General features: G+C 35.6%; 3 protein-coding genes across 4 annotated transcripts; 1 reads left to right on the forward strand and 2 right to left on the reverse strand.

Moving 5' to 3' along the window:
* Positions 1-3,746: 3,746 nt before the first annotated feature.
* On the reverse strand, positions 3,747-5,086 carry LOC126977314 (uncharacterized). Its single transcript, XM_050826090.1, has 2 exons — positions 4,817-5,086; positions 3,747-4,162 (listed from the first exon to the last, which is right to left on the reverse strand). The coding sequence occupies exons 1-2, from the start codon at positions 4,974-4,976 to the stop codon at positions 3,759-3,761; spliced, it is 564 nt and encodes a 187-aa protein (XP_050682047.1). The 5' UTR covers positions 4,977-5,086; the 3' UTR covers positions 3,747-3,758.
* Positions 5,087-8,052: 2,966 nt separating this feature from the next.
* LOC126977316 (uncharacterized) lies at positions 8,053-9,295 on the reverse strand. 2 transcript variants are annotated; one of them, XM_050826092.1, is made up of 2 exons: positions 8,815-9,295; positions 8,053-8,468 (listed from the first exon to the last, which is right to left on the reverse strand). In XM_050826092.1, exons 1-2 carry the CDS (start codon positions 8,972-8,974, stop codon positions 8,065-8,067), a joined length of 564 nt encoding a protein of 187 aa, XP_050682049.1. In that variant the 5' UTR covers positions 8,975-9,295; the 3' UTR covers positions 8,053-8,064. The 2 variants fall into 2 exon arrangements, 1 of the variants encoding a protein (XP_050682049.1); XR_007732181.1 differs by having other exon boundaries at positions 8,322-8,468; positions 8,806-8,948.
* Positions 9,296-10,920: 1,625 nt separating this feature from the next.
* On the forward strand, positions 10,921-18,279 carry LOC126977242 (serine/threonine-protein phosphatase 2A 65 kDa regulatory subunit A alpha isoform). Its single transcript, XM_050825972.1, has 6 exons — positions 10,921-11,293; positions 13,998-14,232; positions 14,809-14,995; positions 16,185-16,339; positions 16,533-16,650; positions 17,292-18,279. Exons 1-6 carry the CDS (start codon positions 11,068-11,070, stop codon positions 18,141-18,143), a joined length of 1,773 nt encoding a protein of 590 aa, XP_050681929.1. The 5' UTR covers positions 10,921-11,067; the 3' UTR covers positions 18,144-18,279.
* The last annotated feature ends 2,301 nt before the right edge of the window (positions 18,280-20,580 follow it).

Consider the following 20,580-nt stretch of genomic DNA (forward strand, 5'->3'; position numbering starts at 1 on the left):
AACTGTTGAGCCGCTGTATGGATGAACTTCCTGAATGCACCTGAGCCTTTCAGTATTTCTGGGCTGACACTCGCACCCTTCTAGTATCAGGCCTAAACCCGAATCGCGACTCAAGTATCTAACTTATAGTTTATTTTACCGCACAAATTAATTTATTTCTCCGATAAAATATAAAAGTATCAATTACAAGATAATGGGCCTTCGGAAAACGCCATCTGCTGTAATTGAAACCACAAACGCGGGGGCTTTCATACAAGACAATAATTTACACTCCACTCGTAAACGATCCCATATTGAAAATGTATTTCAACGGAAAAATAAAAGTTAATAGTTGGATATAGTATGGAGTATGAAAGAGCTTGAGTAAAATGGTTTTTATTATTATGGAATTTAATTCGTGCACTTTTACAAGCTAAAAATTGATTTTGGATGTGAAAACTTCTTTAGCCGCGTTGGGCACGTTTTAGTTTGGGAAAATCTCATGACTGCACGCCATAAATAATGAATTAAAAATATTTATACTTACAAACTTTTTGGATGAATAAAATTTCGTGAAATGCAGCAGTGTATCTGTAGCTACACAGCTGACGTATTGTGCTGTGTATATTTTATAAGTGAAATTGAATGGATTTAGTGAAAAGTTCAATGCTTAAGAATTTTTTTATTTGATTAATATATTCGAGCGATCGAGTCATTTACCTTCGCTATAATTAGTCACGCTACCTTCCATCGGGTGCGAGTTAAGACGGTGTTGTTTGTCCGCGATGGACTCCTAAACTAATGGACGGATTTTAATGAGGATTACTTCATGAAGTGCAGTTTGGTCCAACTTGAGAGATAGGATAGTTTTTATTTCGATTTGGGACCCGTAATTATTTTTATTTTCAATATTTGTTTTGGTATGGACGTATTTTCTATGAGAGAATTTAGTGACACACGGTTTGACAGTTCTGCTGTGAAACAATTCCATAACAACAAGAGGGAGCATTTTTGACGAAATAATTCTCGATGTTTTGAAATATTATTGGTAAATTCCTATAAAACAGTATTTTTTTTTATAATTTACAGAACAACGCCTCTCGGGTCAGCTAGTATATTATATACTATAATAGTTCGCTTGCGGGGAAAGGAAAATGAATGAGTATTATGAATATTAGTTAATTGGCGCGAACACCATGCGTTTATTTGTGCTTATTTCTCTTGCTATTAGAAAACTGTTACTTCAATTCTAGTAATAATTTTTCATTTGATATAACAGTGACCCCGTTTGCCCTCTGTGTTGCCATATCAAAATCCTTTGAACGTAACAAGGCGACGAAAGAAACCAACCATATCGTACTCTAATGCACACAGCGGGTCGCCAGTTAGCCCACAATGTGAGGCCCGTTATTGTATTATTCTTTCAAAAGCCATTGATAAATTACGCATTTCTTTGCTAGGCTTTTATGTTTCTTTGTGGAATTACGGACATTATGTTGGAGAGAGTTTGAATCCTTTTCTTTTAAACATGATTATATTGTTGGGGTTCGATACCCGAGGGGTAAACAATGCCAACCCCACTACTTAGGCTGAGATCATACTAAGACTTTACTAAGGATATGGTCTCCTATTTTACGCCGTACGCGACGTCTCGTTACGCCGTACGCTGCGTCACAATGCTTTCTATATAACTGTACTGTTGTGGTCTCTTTCACACGTCGACGCTGGCGGGTTAACGCCGTAGAAGGAAAAGACGAGTTGTTGATTGAATCAGTAAAATCTTATAATACAGTGTATGATCTGACAAGAATCATAAAAACAATATTTATAAGCATCAATGTTGAAAAAAATTGTGATGCAGTCAGAGTTGTTGTGGTAAGTTTTAATTTTTAGTTTTAATTATTTATTAATTACAGGCACGTGACCGCACGAGTAGCCAATGAGCCACTTGCATCACGACAGACGTATTGACCGCCGACGCTGTACGTTGCGTCCAGACGTTGGAAGCCACGGAATTGAACGTTGACGCTAACGCCAGACGCCGCGTACTCATAGAATAGGAGACCATAGTCTTACGTAAAACTCCAGCTTGAATTTTGCATTGGACTGTCTAAGCTTAAGCTAAGCATGCCAGATGTCTATTGACTATAAAAAAGTAATCAAAGATTATGCTAAGTTATAATATGTTTGTACAGTGATGGTAACGGGACAGTATTAGCACCACGCCCATTTCTGTAGAAGGTAGCAGTATACGTAACTGTTCTTATATACAGTTTTGACCGGAATTTTATTTTTTATGGATAATGAGGAACAACGAGCGTACCTGGTGTTAAGTGATCACCGCCAACCACATTATGTGAATGTGGGCGGATCACAGGACCGTTACCAGCCTTTAAGGAAGGTGTATTCGCTTTTTTAATGGCATATGTCATATTGTCCCAGAAATACCGTACAAGGAAGCTTATTCCACAGCTTTGTGATATGTGGAAGAAAGTTTCTTGAAAATCGCACTGCGGAGGAACGCCACACATTAAGATTGTGGGAATGATATCCTTTAATGATATTTGTGGCATATCGTGCGAAGGTAGATTTCGGCGGCAGGAATCAGGTGAATCAACTCTTCGGAAGACTTCCCTGTATGCTGCGTCCAGTGAGGAAGCTGGAGGTGCACTTGCATAAAGTCTCCGGACACCAAATGATAGAAGTTTTGAAAGAAGCACCTTGTGCCATAAACGATCAAAGGCCTTCGCTATACCTAGACTTACTGTCAGGCCTCCTCCCTTCCTTTCCATAGCCGCCGCCCATTTATGCGTTAGGTATACCAGAAGATCGCCCACCGACCAGTTAATAGCAATAGGCCCGTAGTTTGCCGGATTCGAACTGTCTCCTAATTTGGATCGGATAGACAAAGGCTGACTTTCATCAGTCATTCAGTCAGGGACTACGTCTTTTGAGTATGAGTGCCGGAATAAACACGTTAGCAACGGCGTAAACTCACACACGTGGGCACGTTCTAAGCACGATGGGAGAAATACCATTCGGCCCGCTCTATTTCTTCACGTCCAACAAAAACAGATCATGCTTTACAGTTTTCTGTCTGAACTGTACTTCAAGCATAGAGCTCTGACACCGCGGGATGGTATTCGCACCACACCTATTCCGGAGCAGCAGTGAAACTTATTATGTCAATCCTGAGTAGTATTGCCATCACGGGTAACTGTTGCATTCCATAAGTCTCAAGGTGATCAATGCCACATTTAAACTGATCGAATTATACAGCTTAAACCCAGGTTAGATATATGATCACCATCACTTAATCTCATTATCAAATTAAAATAAATCCATATCCATTAAGTTTTTACGATAAATGAGGTTTTTTCATGGAGGTCAAATTGGACAATTGGTTCAATTTACCCCATTCCACGACCTTCTTCATGAGAGGACTCGATAGAAGCCTGATCATCGTCAATACTACTAGTCTCATTATTAAACGCATCTCGTTCATGGCAGTCATGACGTAACACTTATTTTATGAAGTACAAGTACCTGTTTATTTTGTACAGTTTTGTCCGGTACAGTATTTGACCATACCTATTTCTGTAGCAGCAGTGAAACCTATTGCTTAAGCTATGTTAATCTTTAGCAGTTTTTCCACCACGGGTATTCTGTTATCATAAGTCTCAAGGTGACAGTCAATATCACGCCTATGGTCGTATTATGCCGGTTAAATTCACTCTCATAATCAAAGTTCAAATAAAACCCAAACATATCCATAAAGTTTATATTCCGCCAGGCCCAGAAAAGTGTACAGAAAATAGTTGACACGCGCAGTAGTCCATGAGCGCCAAGCACAGAGGATAGGACACCTTCTTGGCAACCGCTGTTGTTATAAAGTAGGCCAGGACTCCAGTACCTGCAGTGTACCAGCCCCAAGTTCTGTTGTGCTCGTGGGAGTAGACACACAGGGATACAATGTTGCAAGCTATGCACAGATTGCCCAGATGCGGGTTATCGCTTCCTGCCAAAGCTAGTGCGAAGGGGATTAGGCCGGAAACAAGATGGATAGCGCTCATGTTCTGGTCGTTCCGGTGTATATCTGCGTTCAGGCAGGGTAGGGCTAGGTATCGAGATGCAGCCAAACTGATTCTGTAGGCTCCTTTGAAGTCGTTGTTGAATTTTGTACCTGAAAATTACTTTAATTATGAAAGACCTGTCCTAAGAGGCTTCGTCCATGCTCTCTTAAAGCATAAAACGTTAGGTGCTATGAATAAAAATTGAAAACAAAATTTTATGAACGATGCGGGACTCGAATACGTGATTTCTCGCATTCCGTGCGAGCGCTCTAACTAACTAAGCAACCGTTCGAGTGACGTATCCTTGACAAAATCTTGTATGCTTTGTTCAACTCTCAGGTACATTAATTCATCTACATTATACAGGATCTACTTTATAGTTGATAACCTGCTCAACCCCAATATTTGCATATTAGGAAATTGACTTGAGATGTCGTTCTTGCAAATCTTAAGCAATTTGTTATGTTTTAAAGAGATAACCCTCACTTCTGGGATTAACACTATCGGGTTTCAAATTTTATTTGTGTAATTAATCCCAGAAGTGAGGGTTATCACTTTAAAACAAAACAAATTGTTAAGAAGTGCTATAAAAACACCAAGCGACGTCTTGCGCTTAGTAAGGTTCTGCTCAATTCGCTATTGTTTCGCTTAATAGTTTCGTGGTACACCCACGACACGACACAACTATTAAGCGATAGTTTCGTGGGTATATTCGTTAAGTATTAGAATTTGTAATAAATAACTGAATAAAGATAGTTTCTAACTTTGGAAGTGCAGAAATCCAACGACTCCGTGTATGAAGAAGTTGGCATGCATGCCCGGATGTGTGAAGCTTTTAGGATGCGTCCGACCCAGGCCATTACCGGCGACACAACACAATAGAATATGCGCAATAGATGCGTTAAGATCATCTTCGTCACTCATTGCGGATTATTTACAATATAAAAATAAATGAAGCCCATTGAAAATCGTATAAAATGTTAAAGAATTAAAAAAATTGTTTACAAATCCGTGACGGATTCATTCAAAACGTAGGTACACATCATAGACAAAAGAGTGTTTTAAGTTTTTAATAAAATCTGCATGGCTACCGTTTTTAAGGACATTCGTCTTTGTGGACTCAATCAAGGGGCCCTTTTCCCGGTGCAACGATCTCGCTGTAGGTCTGTAGATGTCAAACATTTTTGAGCTATTAAGACTATAGTTATATTATCGTAGAATTATCCCACAAAGATAAATTCTATATAAATAAGCGTTGTAAGCCGTTGTCACTGAGTGAGCTTTTCAATAACATTTTTTATAAATAGTTAGAATTAATTAATTATTATGATTTTTATAAAAAAAAATATCTACGACATTTTGATGAAAATACTTTTAAGAATCTGATACAAGTTTATCCGAAAGTATACCAGTACATACTACAGACATATAAAGAGGATGTCTACGCCTATATATTCTTTTTTCTATGGTTATTCAGAAAAGGCTTATGCTTAAGTGTCTTATCAGCAATGCAGGTTACATTACTTCCAATAAATTCGAGTAACGTGCCAAAACGAATAAATACTCACAAATTTTACACAAGTACCTATTGTAGAAATTAAGCTAATTTCCTTTTTATTGCATGCCATGAAAATATGAAAACGCCGTCAGTAAGATATTACCAATATTTCATTTTATGACTTTCATTTTAGTTATCTTGCTGAGACAAAAAAAAACTAACGGTCGATCGGATTTGGATTGGCCGCCGTCTATTTCTCTTCTCAGCGACAGGGATTTTCCTGGCTTCAGGAGGTGACTCTACGTACTCTAGCCTAATAGCTAAACCCAGCAAATGTTTGCTGAAACGGTACGTTTCAGGAATGAAAGTCAGTTCCATCTATCGGTTAGCTCTGTTGATTGGTGTCATAACTTCCCATTCAGTGAAAAACTGTGGCTTTTAAGCCACATTTTTTAGAAATTTTCCCAGTCGATATCGAAAGTTTTATACTTTATGTTCTCACCGGTAAATAGCGACATCTACCTGGAATCCTGTAGTAGATAGCTGATTCAGTCATTTGTCACTTCGAATGGCCGCGGGGTAAAAAATAAAGGGAAACGATTGTAATCTTAATTTGACAATAATTTATTTTCGATTTAGGTTGGATAATTTGGCACTCAAGCAAATTTATGATTCCAGTCATCTCATTTCAGTTAAAAAAAATTTGCAAATTTATATTTATAAGTACATAATATATACTGACATTGACTTTTGTTCATTCCATTCATGACATTTGGTAAGCTTTTATCCATTTTGGCAAGCATAGAATATACGAAACGCACTATTATTCTGATGTGTGTATACATATTTATTTTGGAACTTAAAACGTTTTACTTTAGGGACCTCGGTATAGAGTGGGTTTCATTTATATGTAGTTAATTAATTTTACTAGGTACTAGTGTAAACATTATTTTAGTTAGCACTGAAATTGTTCCCTTCAGAAAAATATACATCCTCTTCGGTAAGTTGACGTGTGGCAATATTTTGATTGTTTATTCAGCTTGTGCTTATGCTACCTTAGGCTTTTAAGAACTCTCAGCCTAGCGAAACTCTCTAAGAAAAAAGCGATTCACTCGATTGTATGAAACGTGCAGTCACTGATACATTGACATATGACGGCTATAACCTTTTAAATAGCCCAAAATCCACTACATTCTAAGAAACCGTTCGCTTTAAATCTTTGCCGGATTATAATTCGTCGCCAATCGCCATGTACCTAATTACTACAATTTGAAACTTAACAAATCACTGCACGTTTCGTACTAAATTTTAATTTTTGCTTAGGCAGTCCCGCCTCTCATTACTTAGTATTAACATCCTCTTTGGATACTGTTGTATACCTACTCTGTTATATACTGTCAAGCAACTGTCAAGTAATAATAATAATAATAAATTGGGTGTTCCAATATAATAAACATATACACACACAGCAAAGAATATTCTATTCTCTAACGAGAGCTTCGCAGTTAGGTACAGTCTAAAATGGCAGCAAGTGATTCCGCATCGGATGAGGCATTGTATCCTCTCACAGTACTCGTAGATGGATTTAAAAACGATGATGTCCAATTGCGTTTGAATTCAATAAAGAAATTGTCGACTATCGCTTTCGCCCTGGAAGTGGAGAGAACAAGATCAGAGCTCATCCCATTCCTTACAGAGACAATCTATGACGGAGATGGGGTTCTTTAAGCCGTCGCTAAATAATAAGGTAAACTAAACATCTCTTTCTACAATATTCTCGTGCATTATGATTCCTTTTATTGTATCGAAGCTATATTGCAAATTATTCTTGTTCATATAGATAAAACATAAAATATGTTTTTACTATAATATAGAGGAGTGTTCAACTTGAATTGTAGAATGCTCTTCGAAGTTAATGTTGAAATAACTTAAATATGTTTTAAATGGAATTTTGTTGGTTTTATCCCAGCTATTCATAAACCACCAAAATTAGGTGCAGGTAGAATAAAATTCCACTCACTTCCTACCTCTTGTGAATATTTTTATTTAGGAGTTTTAAAAAATAAGTTTTTGTTCCTAGGTTTGAATATCTATCTTTGTTGTTACAAAGCAATGTATTGTATTGTAAGCACTGCATTGTAATGGGCAGGTTGGTAAGGTCCTGCTCGTCTCGTCTCTTATTTTCATAAAATAAATCGATGTACCGTTTTTCTTAGTCTTTTACTATGTCGAACTTCACCATCGTCAATACTACTAAGTCTCATTATTCAACGTATGTCGTTCACGGCAGTCATGACGCGACACTTGTGGTATGAAGTATAAGTAACTGTATATTTAAGCAGTTTGAGGTTTTTTACGGGACAATATTCGCACCACCCCTATGTTTGTAGCAGCAGTGAAACTTATTGTGCAATGTCTCAAATACTGTTGCGTTCTGTTATCCTAAGTCTCTGCTCACCAACACATACTTCTCATAATCAAAGTTCTAATAAAACCCAAACATATTCATAAAGTTTATATTGTGCCAGGTCCTGAAAAGTGTACAGTAAATAGTTGACACGCGCAGAAGTCCATGAGCGCCAAGCACAGAGGATAAGACACCTTCCTGGCAACCGCTGTCGTTATAAAGTAGGCCAGGACTCCACCACCTGCAGTATACCAGCCCCAAGTTCTGCTTTGCTCGTGGGAGTAGACACACAGGGATACAATGTTGCAAGCTATGCACAGATTGCCTAGATGCCGGTTATCGCATCCTGCCAGGGCTAGTGTGAAGGGTATAAGGCCGGAAAGAAGATGGATACTGCTCATGTTCTGGTCGTTCCGCTGTATATCTGCGTTCAGGCAGGGCAAGGCTAGGTATCGAGATGCAGCCAAACTGATTCTGTAGGCTCCTTTGAAATCGTTGTTGAATTTTGTACCTGAAAATTATTTTAATTATAAAAAACTGTCTTAAGAATGTAATTTATGAAATGGGAAGAAATGTCACGTAATGGTAACTGCTTGTCCCATACTCCCTTGAAACACCAGCATTAATTCTGCTCTTCTTCTAGGCTATTTCAAACTTTAAGCCACCACACGTTAAGTGCTATAAAAACATCAAGCGACGTATTACATTATTTAATAAGGTTCAGCGATTTAGTGAAACCTTACTAGTACGACTAAGTCGCTAATGTTTCGTTAAACAAGGACATCGTAGGTGTTGATTCGTTAAGTAGAAGAATTTGATATAAAGTAGTGCTTAATAAAGATAGTTACTTAGTTTACTTTGGAAGTGCAGAAATCCAACGACTCCGTGTACGAAGAAGTTGGCATGCATGCCCGGATGTGTGAAGCTTTTAGGATGCGTTCGACCCAGGCCATTGCCGGCGACACAACACAATAGAATATGTGCAATAGATGCGTTAAGATCATCTTCGTCACTCATTACGGTTTATTTACAATATAAAAATAAATGAGGCCCATTGAAAATCGTGTAAAATGTTAAAGAATAACAAAATTTGTTTACGAATCCGTGACGGATTCTTTCAAAACGTTGGTACATATCATAGACAATACAGCGTTTTAAGTTTTTAATAAAATCTGCTTGGCTAGCGTTATTATGGCCATTTGTCTGGTGTCAGCAATTATGGGGCCCTTAAACGGTCCCGCTGTTGGTCTGTAGATCTCGAACATTTTTGTGCTATTAAGACTATAGTTATATGATCGTAGAATTATCCGATAAAGTAAGCCATATAAGTAAGCGTGGTAAGCCGTTGTCACTGAGTGAGCTATCCAATTACAGTTTTTATCGATTATTATAAAAAAAAAATCTATAATATCGACAAAATATCGATAAGAAAGTGTAAATAGAAGAAATATATAAACATGGTGTTCTCACACAAAATTCATATAAACCTGCCGATACATTTTGACCTGAAACGATAATATATAAGCATACCATCACATTTTGCAATTATTAAGATTGAATGTATAGATTATAGGGAAAAGTCTTTATTTGCTTGTGTAAGCACAAATTTATTTTCAACAGGGTAACAAGAGCACATATTATAGCTGCAAATAATTTTTCTTCTATTGCCCTTCACATAAGAATTTAAAACAAAATACTTTGAGCTACTCCGAGGATGTTTGAAGGCTTCCATTTCTGTATATAGCCATCATCCAGACATCTTACAATTTTTCATCCGCCGGGAATCTACACAAAATAATTAAATAATATAGTCGATAGAAAAACATTGTTTCCCTACATAATATTCCATAAGAAGGGAAAAGCAATTTTTTATAGCCGTAGAGTTTTAATAATTATATTTTAATTATTGGTAGTTATATTGCGTCATATATTTTTTTTATTTGAAGCAGTCATAATATTTACTGTATGTTCATCGTATCGATACCAAAATTGTGACTACACAACTAAATATTTGGCATATTTTTCTAAAAAAATAGCTTTAATATGAGTTTATTCAATACGGAAAGCATAAGCATAACTGTTTTATAAAGTTAATTCAAAATCCAATATTTTATATACACATAAATAAAAATAGCTTAAAACACTAATCTGACAAATTCCCGTCTTCATCTGTTTCCTCACTGCTACGGCTTTTACAGCTATAAGCAACGTAAGCCATGTAATTTTTGATTAAATACGTTTTCGGAAATGAGCAATTTAAACAAAAATACACACTCGCTATAAAACAGTACTTTAAATCCTACACGCAATGGTCACCAGGCTGGTGATCAAAATGAAGTAAAATGGCTTTGAGTTATTTTATATTATTGGGTAGCAGCAACTGGAAATAAGGATACTGTAGATGTACTGTACCTACTGACAGTGTATTGAAGTTCAATATCTTTGAGAATATAATGAATAAACGCTAAAACCTTGTTAATTTGTTACTGAAAGCTATGTTTACAATAGCAATTACAAAAAATATTAGAAAGAAAATATTTTATAACCATAAACAGCATTTTTTATTAAAATTCTTTTGTCATAAGCGTAGTAGTACTAGTTCCGGAAAGAAGTAGTCAAGGTTAGTTAGGTAAAATATCGATATCGACAGTGAAACATTCATAGAATCGCTGAATCCCTAATTCCCATATACGTCAAATTAGGAGTGGTGGAAGTGGCAACATAATAACGACGAAATTTGGGCGAAATCAAAGAATATGTAATAGTTAAAGTAACGAAATTAAGTGTTTATGTTGGTGAGAAATCTCACAGCACGTTTCATATAAACTGAATTTCTATTTTTACTTAGGCATTCGCGCTTCTTGGTACCTACTACCTAGTCTGTGTATGTATAGGTATAGGTATGTAGATGATGTATATCCTCTTTGATTTATTCAGTAATCAGTCTTGTATACTCAGTTAACAGTTTTAAACTGTCAAATAAGAAGCTTCCATTTTGCTGCAAAGTGCAAAAGCGTAAGAAATTATAAAAATAAAACACTAAATTGGGTGTTCCTGGTTTCTTTAAAATACAACTACAGAGTTAAACATATACGCAGTTACAGCTTAAAATGGCAGCAAGTGATTCCGCAGCGGATGAGTCATTGTATCCTATAGCAGTACTCATAGATGAATTAAAAAACGATGATGTCCAATTGCGATTGAATTCAATAAAGAAATTGTCGACTATCGCTCTTGCCCTGGGAGTGGAGAGAACAAGATCAGAGCTCATCCCATTCCTTACAGAGACAATCTATGACGAAGATGAGGTTCTTTTAGCACTCGCTGAGCAGTTAGGTAAGCTGTAAACCACCTTAACGTCTTCAAATCTTCACGTGCACTATTATTCCTATTCATGTATCGAAAATATACTGTTTTTTATCCTTGTTCAAATAGATAAAGTATTTAAACATGTGTTTTACTATTAGATTTACAATTTTCTCTTTTGTTTTGGATGAATCATATTGAAAAAAATAATGATTACATATTTTGGGCAATTTGAATTTCTGGATATTTCTGATTTAATACGTTTACTAAGTAATAAATGCTAACAGACAGGAAAATACTATAAAGAGACTATAAACTACTTACTGTCTACATTCTTGGATTTTTGTGAGAAAAATACAAATTAGTGTATCTGATCTGAGACCATTATATTTAAAGTAATAAATAAGGTACCAATAACTGACACAGGCATTCCAGGAGTTAATTTCTTTCTACAATTCACAGCATCTCTATAAACATGAAAAAAATATTAAATGATATCATAGTTTAGACAATGCTTATGTTTTTTCAGGCGTATTTTTATTGTGTGAAGTATTAGTCTATGAAAACAAATTATAAATATGCTCCTCAGGCTGACGTTAAATATGCTGAACATGACATTAATAAAGCTAATAGCTGGTACATTAGAAATGCTATTTGAATATAGTTTATTTAAAACTAATAATTACATCTCTTTTACTTAGGTGTATCTAATAAATATCACAAACATTCACCCACAACCACACAGATTTTATCTCAATAAAATGTTTAAGTCCCTACTTACCTCCTTCAGTATGACAACTCTCTCTGTTATCCCTATAACAGATATGTCATATTGAAACATGCAGGGCAAGCCTGTCAGCCATTAAGTTGACATAGCGACATCCCATTCTGCACAGACACACACAAAGAAAGGGAAGATAATAGGAGGATGGGAAGTGAAGTTACTCTAAATTTAAAACTCTTTATCTTACCATTCTCGCTACAGAATTACATTACAGTGAGAAGTAATTATAAATTAGGAGGAACTTTACATCATGTTTATTAATAAAACAGATACGGCCTTACAAATACACTTGGTATAAAGTTATAACTGATGATAAACAAAGAAAATGCAAAATGTTTACAATATCATTGACAACACTGTCAATACAATGATAATTCTAAAGTTTTCCAAATGACAAGCTGCCTTGTATGACAAGCTGCCTTATTTTATGCGCGCATATAATAATTAATAAAACTTTATACATCCGAACAAATCATTCATAAGCAAATTGTCTATTTGTAAACATTTTACATGGTTTATGCTTAGTTATAACTTATGCCAATTTTTTTCAGTTTGTAAGGCCGCTAGTGTTTGACTATTTATAATTGTAGATATATCTATCATCATGTGGGACACATATCTCTATATCTATACATTTTAAAGCCATTACAGAAATGTCAATGTTGTCAATATCTTGAATAATACACTCATAATGAAAGAGTGCTGCACCCCTTTTGCCACCTTTAAATTCAACCATTACAAAGTCTCTAATTTTAAGTGACTCTAGAGCTGCCGGGTTGAGGACTATACTATCATTTCACTTTTCTTTTTCATTTTCTTGAGCTAAGACATCTGACTTGTAAAGTGTAATTATCACTGGTAGTGCTAGAATCTGATTCAAGTAATTTATTTTTATGTTGTCTTTCAGTTTTCATTAACTTTGTCATTATTTTACTTCTTTTCTCTTCTCATTCCATTTTTCTTACAGTTTTAGCTTGTTCTACTTTTGCTTTCTCATACTGTTTCCTTTTTATTTACTGTTGCCCTGTGATCACTTAAACGGATAGGGGAGAATAATTCCTGGTGTAAAAGGATGGGGAGTCAATTGCAAATCAGTGCTATTAGAGGTCTCGATTGAGTTTGCCGGTGTAGATATTTCAGTATTGTGGAAGCATGTCATCAATGGTTTCCAGATTAATTTTATAACTTCATCAAAATCTGTATTAATTTGTATTGAAAAGTGTGATACAGATATCTGTAGTATGTATCCTTGACAAAATCTCAAATATTTGATGGTATGGGTTCTATCAATGATGGTAGCAGGAGTTCTGTCAAAGTTAGTAAAAGTTCTTTATATGATTGTAGATGTTATGTTAATTATAAACCCCTTGATTCTACACTGTTGCTTGGGAAGTTAATTTGAGGTTGGGTCAGTAGCCACTATTCTATTCATCCTAATGTGGCTTCTGTGGAAGGTATACCACAAGTTAGCCAATGTCATGTTAAACTAGATTACCAAGTTTAATGTTCTTATTTTATACCTGAAACAAATATACATGCTGTCAGACTATGAAGTGTGTAAAAATAAAATTACCTAACTTATTAAATATAAGTAAATACTTAGTAATACTAATAACTAAATATTTTTTTTTTTAAATTAATATTATATACATATAAATATACACAAAATATTAAGAAAAGAGTATAAACTAGTGAATTTAATAGAATGAGGGGGTGGTGGTTTGAAAAATGCATTTGAGAGTGACTGTAGAACAAATTACCCATTTTTCTAGGATATAGACTCAATGGAAATGGTTTCTAATTGTAAGTTTTGTTTTGGAAACTTGCCATATGTTGGACCAACATAGTTCAAGATAGTGCCTATGCATGAGATTTTCAAACATGTTTTATGTCAATATGAATGCACTTTTCCAGTAGATGGAATATTAAAGTATTTAAATTGTTAACTAGGTAATTTCATCACCTTGGTTGGTGGTAGTGAATTTGTTCACTGCCTTCTTCCACCCCTGGAGTCCCTCGCAGCTGTAGAGGAAACTGTTGTTCGTGACAAAGCTGTGGCATCATTGAGAGCTGTAGCCGCACATCACACTCCACAGGCTCTGGAGCAACATTTTGTACCTCTGGTACAGCGACTGGCTGGAGGGGATTGGTTCACATCACGGGCGTCAGCTTGTGGATTATTTAGGTAAATCTTGAGATACTAGACACAATTAAAAAGTAGTTGGCTGTCATTTCTGTCAGTGGGCCCCACAGATGTGAATATTCAAATTTATAAAAATTAAAAATATATATAAATAAGTCGATGTTCAAAAACGAATATATTTTCTTATCACTTTAATAGTAGAAATAATTACAAACTATGTATAGAAACCTGTATAGCCCATAAATAGAAGGAACAGAATGTATGGTATGCACTTGTTGTGCACACACAAGGAATTCAAGATTCAGATTTTTTTAGGCCAAAGTACTCCAAAAGTCTTTGACATATTTTGTCTGTGGGCCTTTGGACAAAGCCTTTCATCTTTGTTACTAGCTAATATTGGTAATGTACCACTTGATGTGACCCTTATCATTAATCTCTCTTCGCGAGTGTCTACTTTGTCTCCATTTATTTTTGGAGCACTAGGACATTAATTTGGACCAATTTTTGGTTCTCCTGACTCTAGCAATAGCAATATGGTGTGAGGTAGAAATTTCTCTTTATTGAATCTGTACTGATTTTATTTTTGACAGATTATAAATAAATACATTAAAATTGCAGTGTCTGCTATCCAAGAGTGTCGGCGCCAGTAAAGGCAGAGCTCCGTGAACACTTCCGAACTCTCTGCCAGGATGATACGCCCATGGTGCGCCGCGCCGCAGCCTTCAAGCTGGGCGAGTTCGCCAGGGTAGTGGAGGTGGAATATGTGAAGAGTGATCTGATTCCTATGTTCGTGCTGTTGGCTCAGGTAAACTTTTTGGTTTATTTTATTAACATGAGTAGCAAACATTTAAGTGTTTAACAACTATATTTGTGTGTGTGGTTTTGTATTTATATAGCAAATCATTTAATAATAAAATAGTGGATTTTTATTAGTAACAAAGCTTCACCTAATATTGTATGGGGCTAATTATTCTGGTTGCTTGTATTATGGTAGAGTTCATTCTTTTTGAAATGCTACAAATAAATAAAAAATTGTGCCGCTATTTGGTTTGAATTTTTGAAGTGATAACTTCTTTTAGCGTGGTCCACATATTTTTATATGAGATAAAATCTCTGGACTTGCGACACCGTTACGAGACGCAGCTATAGTGTGTGCATATGTGCATGTACTTATTATATAGCAGACCGCGAACGCGTCTAGATAAATAAAATGTAGATATATTATTCGAATCGAAATTTTTATTTCTTATTTTAGTTACCATGAACCTATATTTTCTATTTTAGATTGTAATAATTATAATGATACAAGAGTTGTCGAAATTGTTAATGATGATTCATAAAAGAATATTAAATGTATTTTAAAGTTTCTACTAATAATTAATAAAATGCATTTCATAACCCAATAACCCTAGTACCCATCTAAAAAATGTCTAACGCGCCGAATTAAATTTTCACTTCTGTCAGCACTACCAGAGTGCAACACGTTTTTTTTTTAATTTTTAACAAAGGGCGGGCGCTCCCCAGTACCAGTTTCATCCATTTGAACGTATACAGCGAAGAGCTACTCTAATTATTATCGATCAAGTCATCTTAGATCGTCTTGATTCTTTGGCGTTGCGTAGAGGTGTGCATTTTCTATAAGAGTTTCTTGCGGCCATTCTTCTCAGGTCTGAGGCAGTTTGTATATGTGATTTTGAATCCAATTTTAAATAAAAATGTTTTGAATTTGAAAATATACATTTGGTAGGTTGATGGCTGATTTTAATTCACAATAACTAAAAAAAGTTTCTTGCCCGTTCTTCTCAGGTAAGAGGCAGTCTATTTTGAATGGGTGTTAGTTTTTGACGTTCAATAAGTGATTTTGAATAAAAATATTTCAATTTGTAAATATACATTTGGTATTTTGACGGCGCTTTTATATTCACAATAACTTAAAAAAACAGACTACTTTTGTATTGCACCAACTTCAAATCAAGGTTACCGTTAATTTCCAGGATGAACAGGACTCAGTCCGGTTACTGGCAGCCGAGGCATGCGCTGCTGTTGCTGGTCTGCTGCCCCCCGAGGACATGGAGCAACTGGTGATGCCCACTGTGAGGACCAGAGCCGGGGACTCTTCTTGGAGAGTTCGCTACATGGTAGCTGATAAGTAAGTGTGGTGTTATAACTGTCCTACAAGATTTTTAGTAGGAATGTATATAAAAAATATTACCTTTTGTCTTGATAAATACATTTAGGAAAAAAAAAATTGTGTGCCTAAAATATTATTTTTCGTACAACTTTTGTTAAAGGAGATCCCATCTCCCTAATGTTCTTAGTATATAAATTATATTCTTTCCCAGATTCGTGGAGCTTCAACAAGCTGTTGGTCCGGAGCTTGCTCGCTCTGACTTAGCTCCCATATTCCAGGCTCTGTTGAAGGACACAGAGGCCGAAGTAAGAGCGGCAGCCGCAGGGAAGGTATGCGATCAACATCTATTATTATAATATACTTAGGAGGCGCCTTTGCACAGGATGCCAGCTAGATTATGGGTACCACAATGGACACAATAATTTCATTATATTATAACACACAGTAATTTCACTAGGTACGGCGACATTCAGACCGAAACACAAAAATGCTTCACGGCAGAAATAGACGCCGTTGTGGCTCCGATAATCTAGCTGGCATCCTATGCAAAGGAACCTCCCACTCATTTAAGTAAACTGTGAATAATCTTAGTGAGAAGTTTCATTTCTCAACGATGATTTTATTGAGCCTCTTCCTTTCGTACGTATTTACCGCAGATATAGAGATCTTTGGGAGTGTCTTAGTGAAATAACCGACAGCTTCATAGGTACCCAATTTGTATAAGGCTACTGCAACAATGTTTCCTTTGTTATAATGAAAAATATGTGAAGCGAAGGAAAATGATCAAAGTTTCTAACACAATAAACGGTTCCTAACTTGAATTCAAAATAATAGCAGTTTATAAGTTGTAACTCAATTTATGACCAGACTAGTTACAAACACATTAATAAGACATCCAACTTAAACCTTACATGATTTTATCATTTCTTATTGCATCAAAAAATATATATTTCTTTGTTTTTTGTTCTAGGTTAAAGATTTCTGCATGAATTTGGATAAGGCACACCAAGAACACATAATCATGAACATGATTCTACCACAGATCAAGGATTTAGTATGTGATGCAAACCAACATGTAAAGTCAGCTCTGGCATCTGTCATTATGGGTCTCAGCCCGATAGTCGGACGACAGAACACCATTGAACACCTCCTACCACTATTTCTCACACAACTCAAAGATGAATGCCCCGAAGTTAGACTGAATATAATCTCAAACTTGGAATGTGTTAATGAAGTGATCGGCATCCAGCAGTTAGTGCAATCCCTTCTACCTGCCATTATGGAACTTGCCGAAGATACAAAATGGAGGGTCCGTTTGGCTATCATTGAACATATGCCACTGCTTGCTGGACAGCTCGGTCAGGAGTTCTTTGACGAAAAGCTTACCGGATTATGCATGTTCTGGCTTATTGATCATGTTTATGCCATCCGTGAAGCGGCAACACTGAATCTTAAAAAGTTAGTCGAACAATACGGGCCAGCATGGGCCGAAACCAATGTCATACCAAAAGTTCTAGCTATGTCTCGTGAACAAAACTATCTTCATCGGATGACTTATTTATTCTGTATTAATGTACTCTCTGAAGTCTGTGGCAAGGATATTACAACTAGAGTCCTCTTGCCAACTGTTTTGTCTATGGCTGATGACAATGTGGCTAATGTCAGATTCAATGTTGCCAAGACGCTACAAAAGATGGCGCCCTACTTAGACCCAGCTGTTATCCAACCACAAATCAAGCCCGTTCTGGAGAAGTTGAATGTTGATCCTGATGTAGATGTCAAATATTTTGCTTCAGAAGCCATCACTGGCATTGCCGGTTAAGTCCACAGTATTTGTATTCCAATTGTCTTATTACGTATAAGTGGTTCATTCCAGTGTTGAGATCCACGTTTAGACAGCGGCATTTATTTCGCAATCTTAAATTGTAATTGTAATGAAATTAAAAATATATAAATCCTGTTGTTCTTTATTTGGAATGAATATTTGGAAATTTTTGAACTGTTTTAAGTAGGTACATCAATTTGTTGTAAAGGGACCATGAATATCAACAGCTAAAAAGGTGATCTTACCACAAACTCGTCACACTACTTTACTGAATGGTTTTATGCATTATAATCTCAAAATTTAATCACTAGGAAATATTTTTGAAGTTATTTGTAACACTACCACTATCAAATGCTCTGAGTTACTCTAGATGAAGCTACTATTGGAAAAGACCGAGTAAACACCTATACTTTAACGACCTTACAAATAAACCTGGTAGGTATAAAGTTATACCCGAGAATAAACCAGGATTATCTTCCTAGGGCCCAAGCGAAATCTGGGTTCAGAAAATCACCCAATGTTCTTCTATAAGGACATAATATATATATAGGGTTACCGTCCAGACCAAATTTCTAAACAATTTCGTCGTAAACAATGTTATTTTTGCGAGAGTTTTTTTCTTAGCATTAATTGCATGACAAAGAATAGTTTTTCATCCACAAACATTCAAAATGATTTGTTCATGTGTGAGAAGATTGGGCCGTTAAGACATATGTAGGTATTTTTTATGTTCTCTGTTCGGTGACATTGTGGTTTTAAGAAGTAAAAAAAAAGTTTTTGTAATCGACATTAAATTCTTTTATTTAGCATTTTTTCTTTAAATTATTATCGTTTTTCTTACTTACAATCGATAATTATATTCAATCTATAAGGTAGTTTAAGCACTACTCTTAAGAATGAAGGAAATAAATCTTAAAACCTTCGTAAAAGTATAATACAACAATAACTTCTTAATTAAACTAAAAACTTATAACTTAATCACAGAACGTAACTTTCCTATTACAAAACCAATCAAAACTTATGCAAAATGCTTCTAAAAAGATATTTTGCTTATGATTCAATTTTAAGATATCTTTATTATCATCTTAGATTAAGGATTAATCTTCGCTGTGCTCCAACTAGATTCCGCAGGTGTAGTCGGAAAGGGCGGAAATTAATTCTACGCCCAAGTGGGCGTACTCGAGCCAGTCTCGAACAATGTGTGACGTAGACTGCTAATAATTGAAACTCTGCGTAGTAAAACTGATACTATAAGAAAGACACTGGGATCACACATCATCATTGTTTTTGTATTGGACCCCCCACGTGCGTAAGCATTAATAAAAACATTTGCTGCTTGCCGAAAAAAGGGAAGGAGTGTTTTTTACGAGTTATTTAATTTGAATTGCTTGGAAAAAGTGACAGAGATAATTATGATGAATACACATTTCTTTTAATTTTATGCCAACATTTTTTTTTCTTTTGTGAGAAATCTTTACCCTTCATATGGGCCCCCCAAGCAAATTTTTATACTGGGTCTCGCCAAGGCACGCTACAGCTCCTATTACATTTAACTGAATTTAGACAAGTAGTCAAGTAGGTATAATATCGCATTCAGTAACCTAGCTTCCTAAATTCAGAAATAAGGATAGTGACTGAATAATTTAGAAGCCTAATTAGAAACGCATTTAGAAAAGTGTAATCGTATTTGGTTACTGATTTCAGTCGCTAGTGGCTCTTCGTGAGTGGAGGACGTACCTAAGTTTTATATTCCCGAATAATAGTAATAGCCTAAAAAAGTTTCAGAGATAGTTTTTGTCAGCAGGGCTTGGGATATTAAAGAAATGAAATTTAAATCTTGATATGAATTTCCTGTTGCAAGAAATCTTAGTGTTACGACCAATTATAGTATAGAAACTAGTAGAGATAGTATCTTGCTTTTGAATAAACGGTGTCAAAAGATTTAATTATATTATGTCAAACGATCTCGTATCCTATCGTAGATCATTTCTGAAGTCTGCTGATTCTAAAACACCTATTCTCTTTGTAATATTTGCTAACTGTCACCCATGATTTTCATTTTCTTTTTTCAATTTTAATTGAGGCAATAGCCAATTTTTTGGACTGGACAACACTGGAGCCATCCTCGTACTTATACGACACTTCGTCGCGCTTTAAGTGGTGACTGATTCAGTAACTAAATTATGGATAGTGTGATCAGAAGCTACTAATGTGTTTCAAAATTTGCTTCTGAATTTAGATCACTAAATTCAGTCATGTGTAATAACAGATGACTGCTATGATCTTGATAGCCGAAGTCCACTACGTATTAAGACACTGTTCGCTTTCAAAACTAGCCGGATTATATAATTCCTCGCTAATCGCCATTCTTTAATTACTACTCTTTCAAACCCATGTCAAATAACTGCACGTTTCGTACTAAACTAAATTTCAA

The sequence above is a fragment of the Leptidea sinapis genome, chromosome 44 (assembly GCF_905404315.1).
Source record: "Leptidea sinapis chromosome 44, ilLepSina1.1, whole genome shotgun sequence".
NCBI classification, from domain to species: domain Eukaryota; kingdom Metazoa; phylum Arthropoda; class Insecta; order Lepidoptera; family Pieridae; genus Leptidea; species Leptidea sinapis.

Coding starts and splice junctions, on each gene's coding strand:
- LOC126977314 (XM_050826090.1), bottom strand. CDS start 4,976: ATGAGTGACGAAGATGATCTTAACGCATCTATTGCGCATATTCTATTG. Junction 4,163..4,816: donor TGGATTTCTGCACTTCCAAA/GTTAGAAACTAT, acceptor AGTAATTTTCAG/GTACAAAATTCAACAACGAC.
- LOC126977316 (XM_050826092.1), bottom strand. CDS start 8,974: ATGAGTGACGAAGATGATCTTAACGCATCTATTGCACATATTCTATTG. Junction 8,469..8,814: donor TGGATTTCTGCACTTCCAAA/GTAAACTAAGTA, acceptor AATAATTTTCAG/GTACAAAATTCAACAACGAT.
- LOC126977242 (XM_050825972.1), top strand. CDS start 11,068: ATGGCAGCAAGTGATTCCGCAGCGGATGAGTCATTGTATCCTATAGCA. Junction 14,996..16,184: donor TGTTCGTGCTGTTGGCTCAG/GTAAACTTTTTG, acceptor GTTAATTTCCAG/GATGAACAGGACTCAGTCCG. Junction 16,651..17,291: donor GAGCGGCAGCCGCAGGGAAG/GTATGCGATCAA, acceptor TTTTTGTTCTAG/GTTAAAGATTTCTGCATGAA.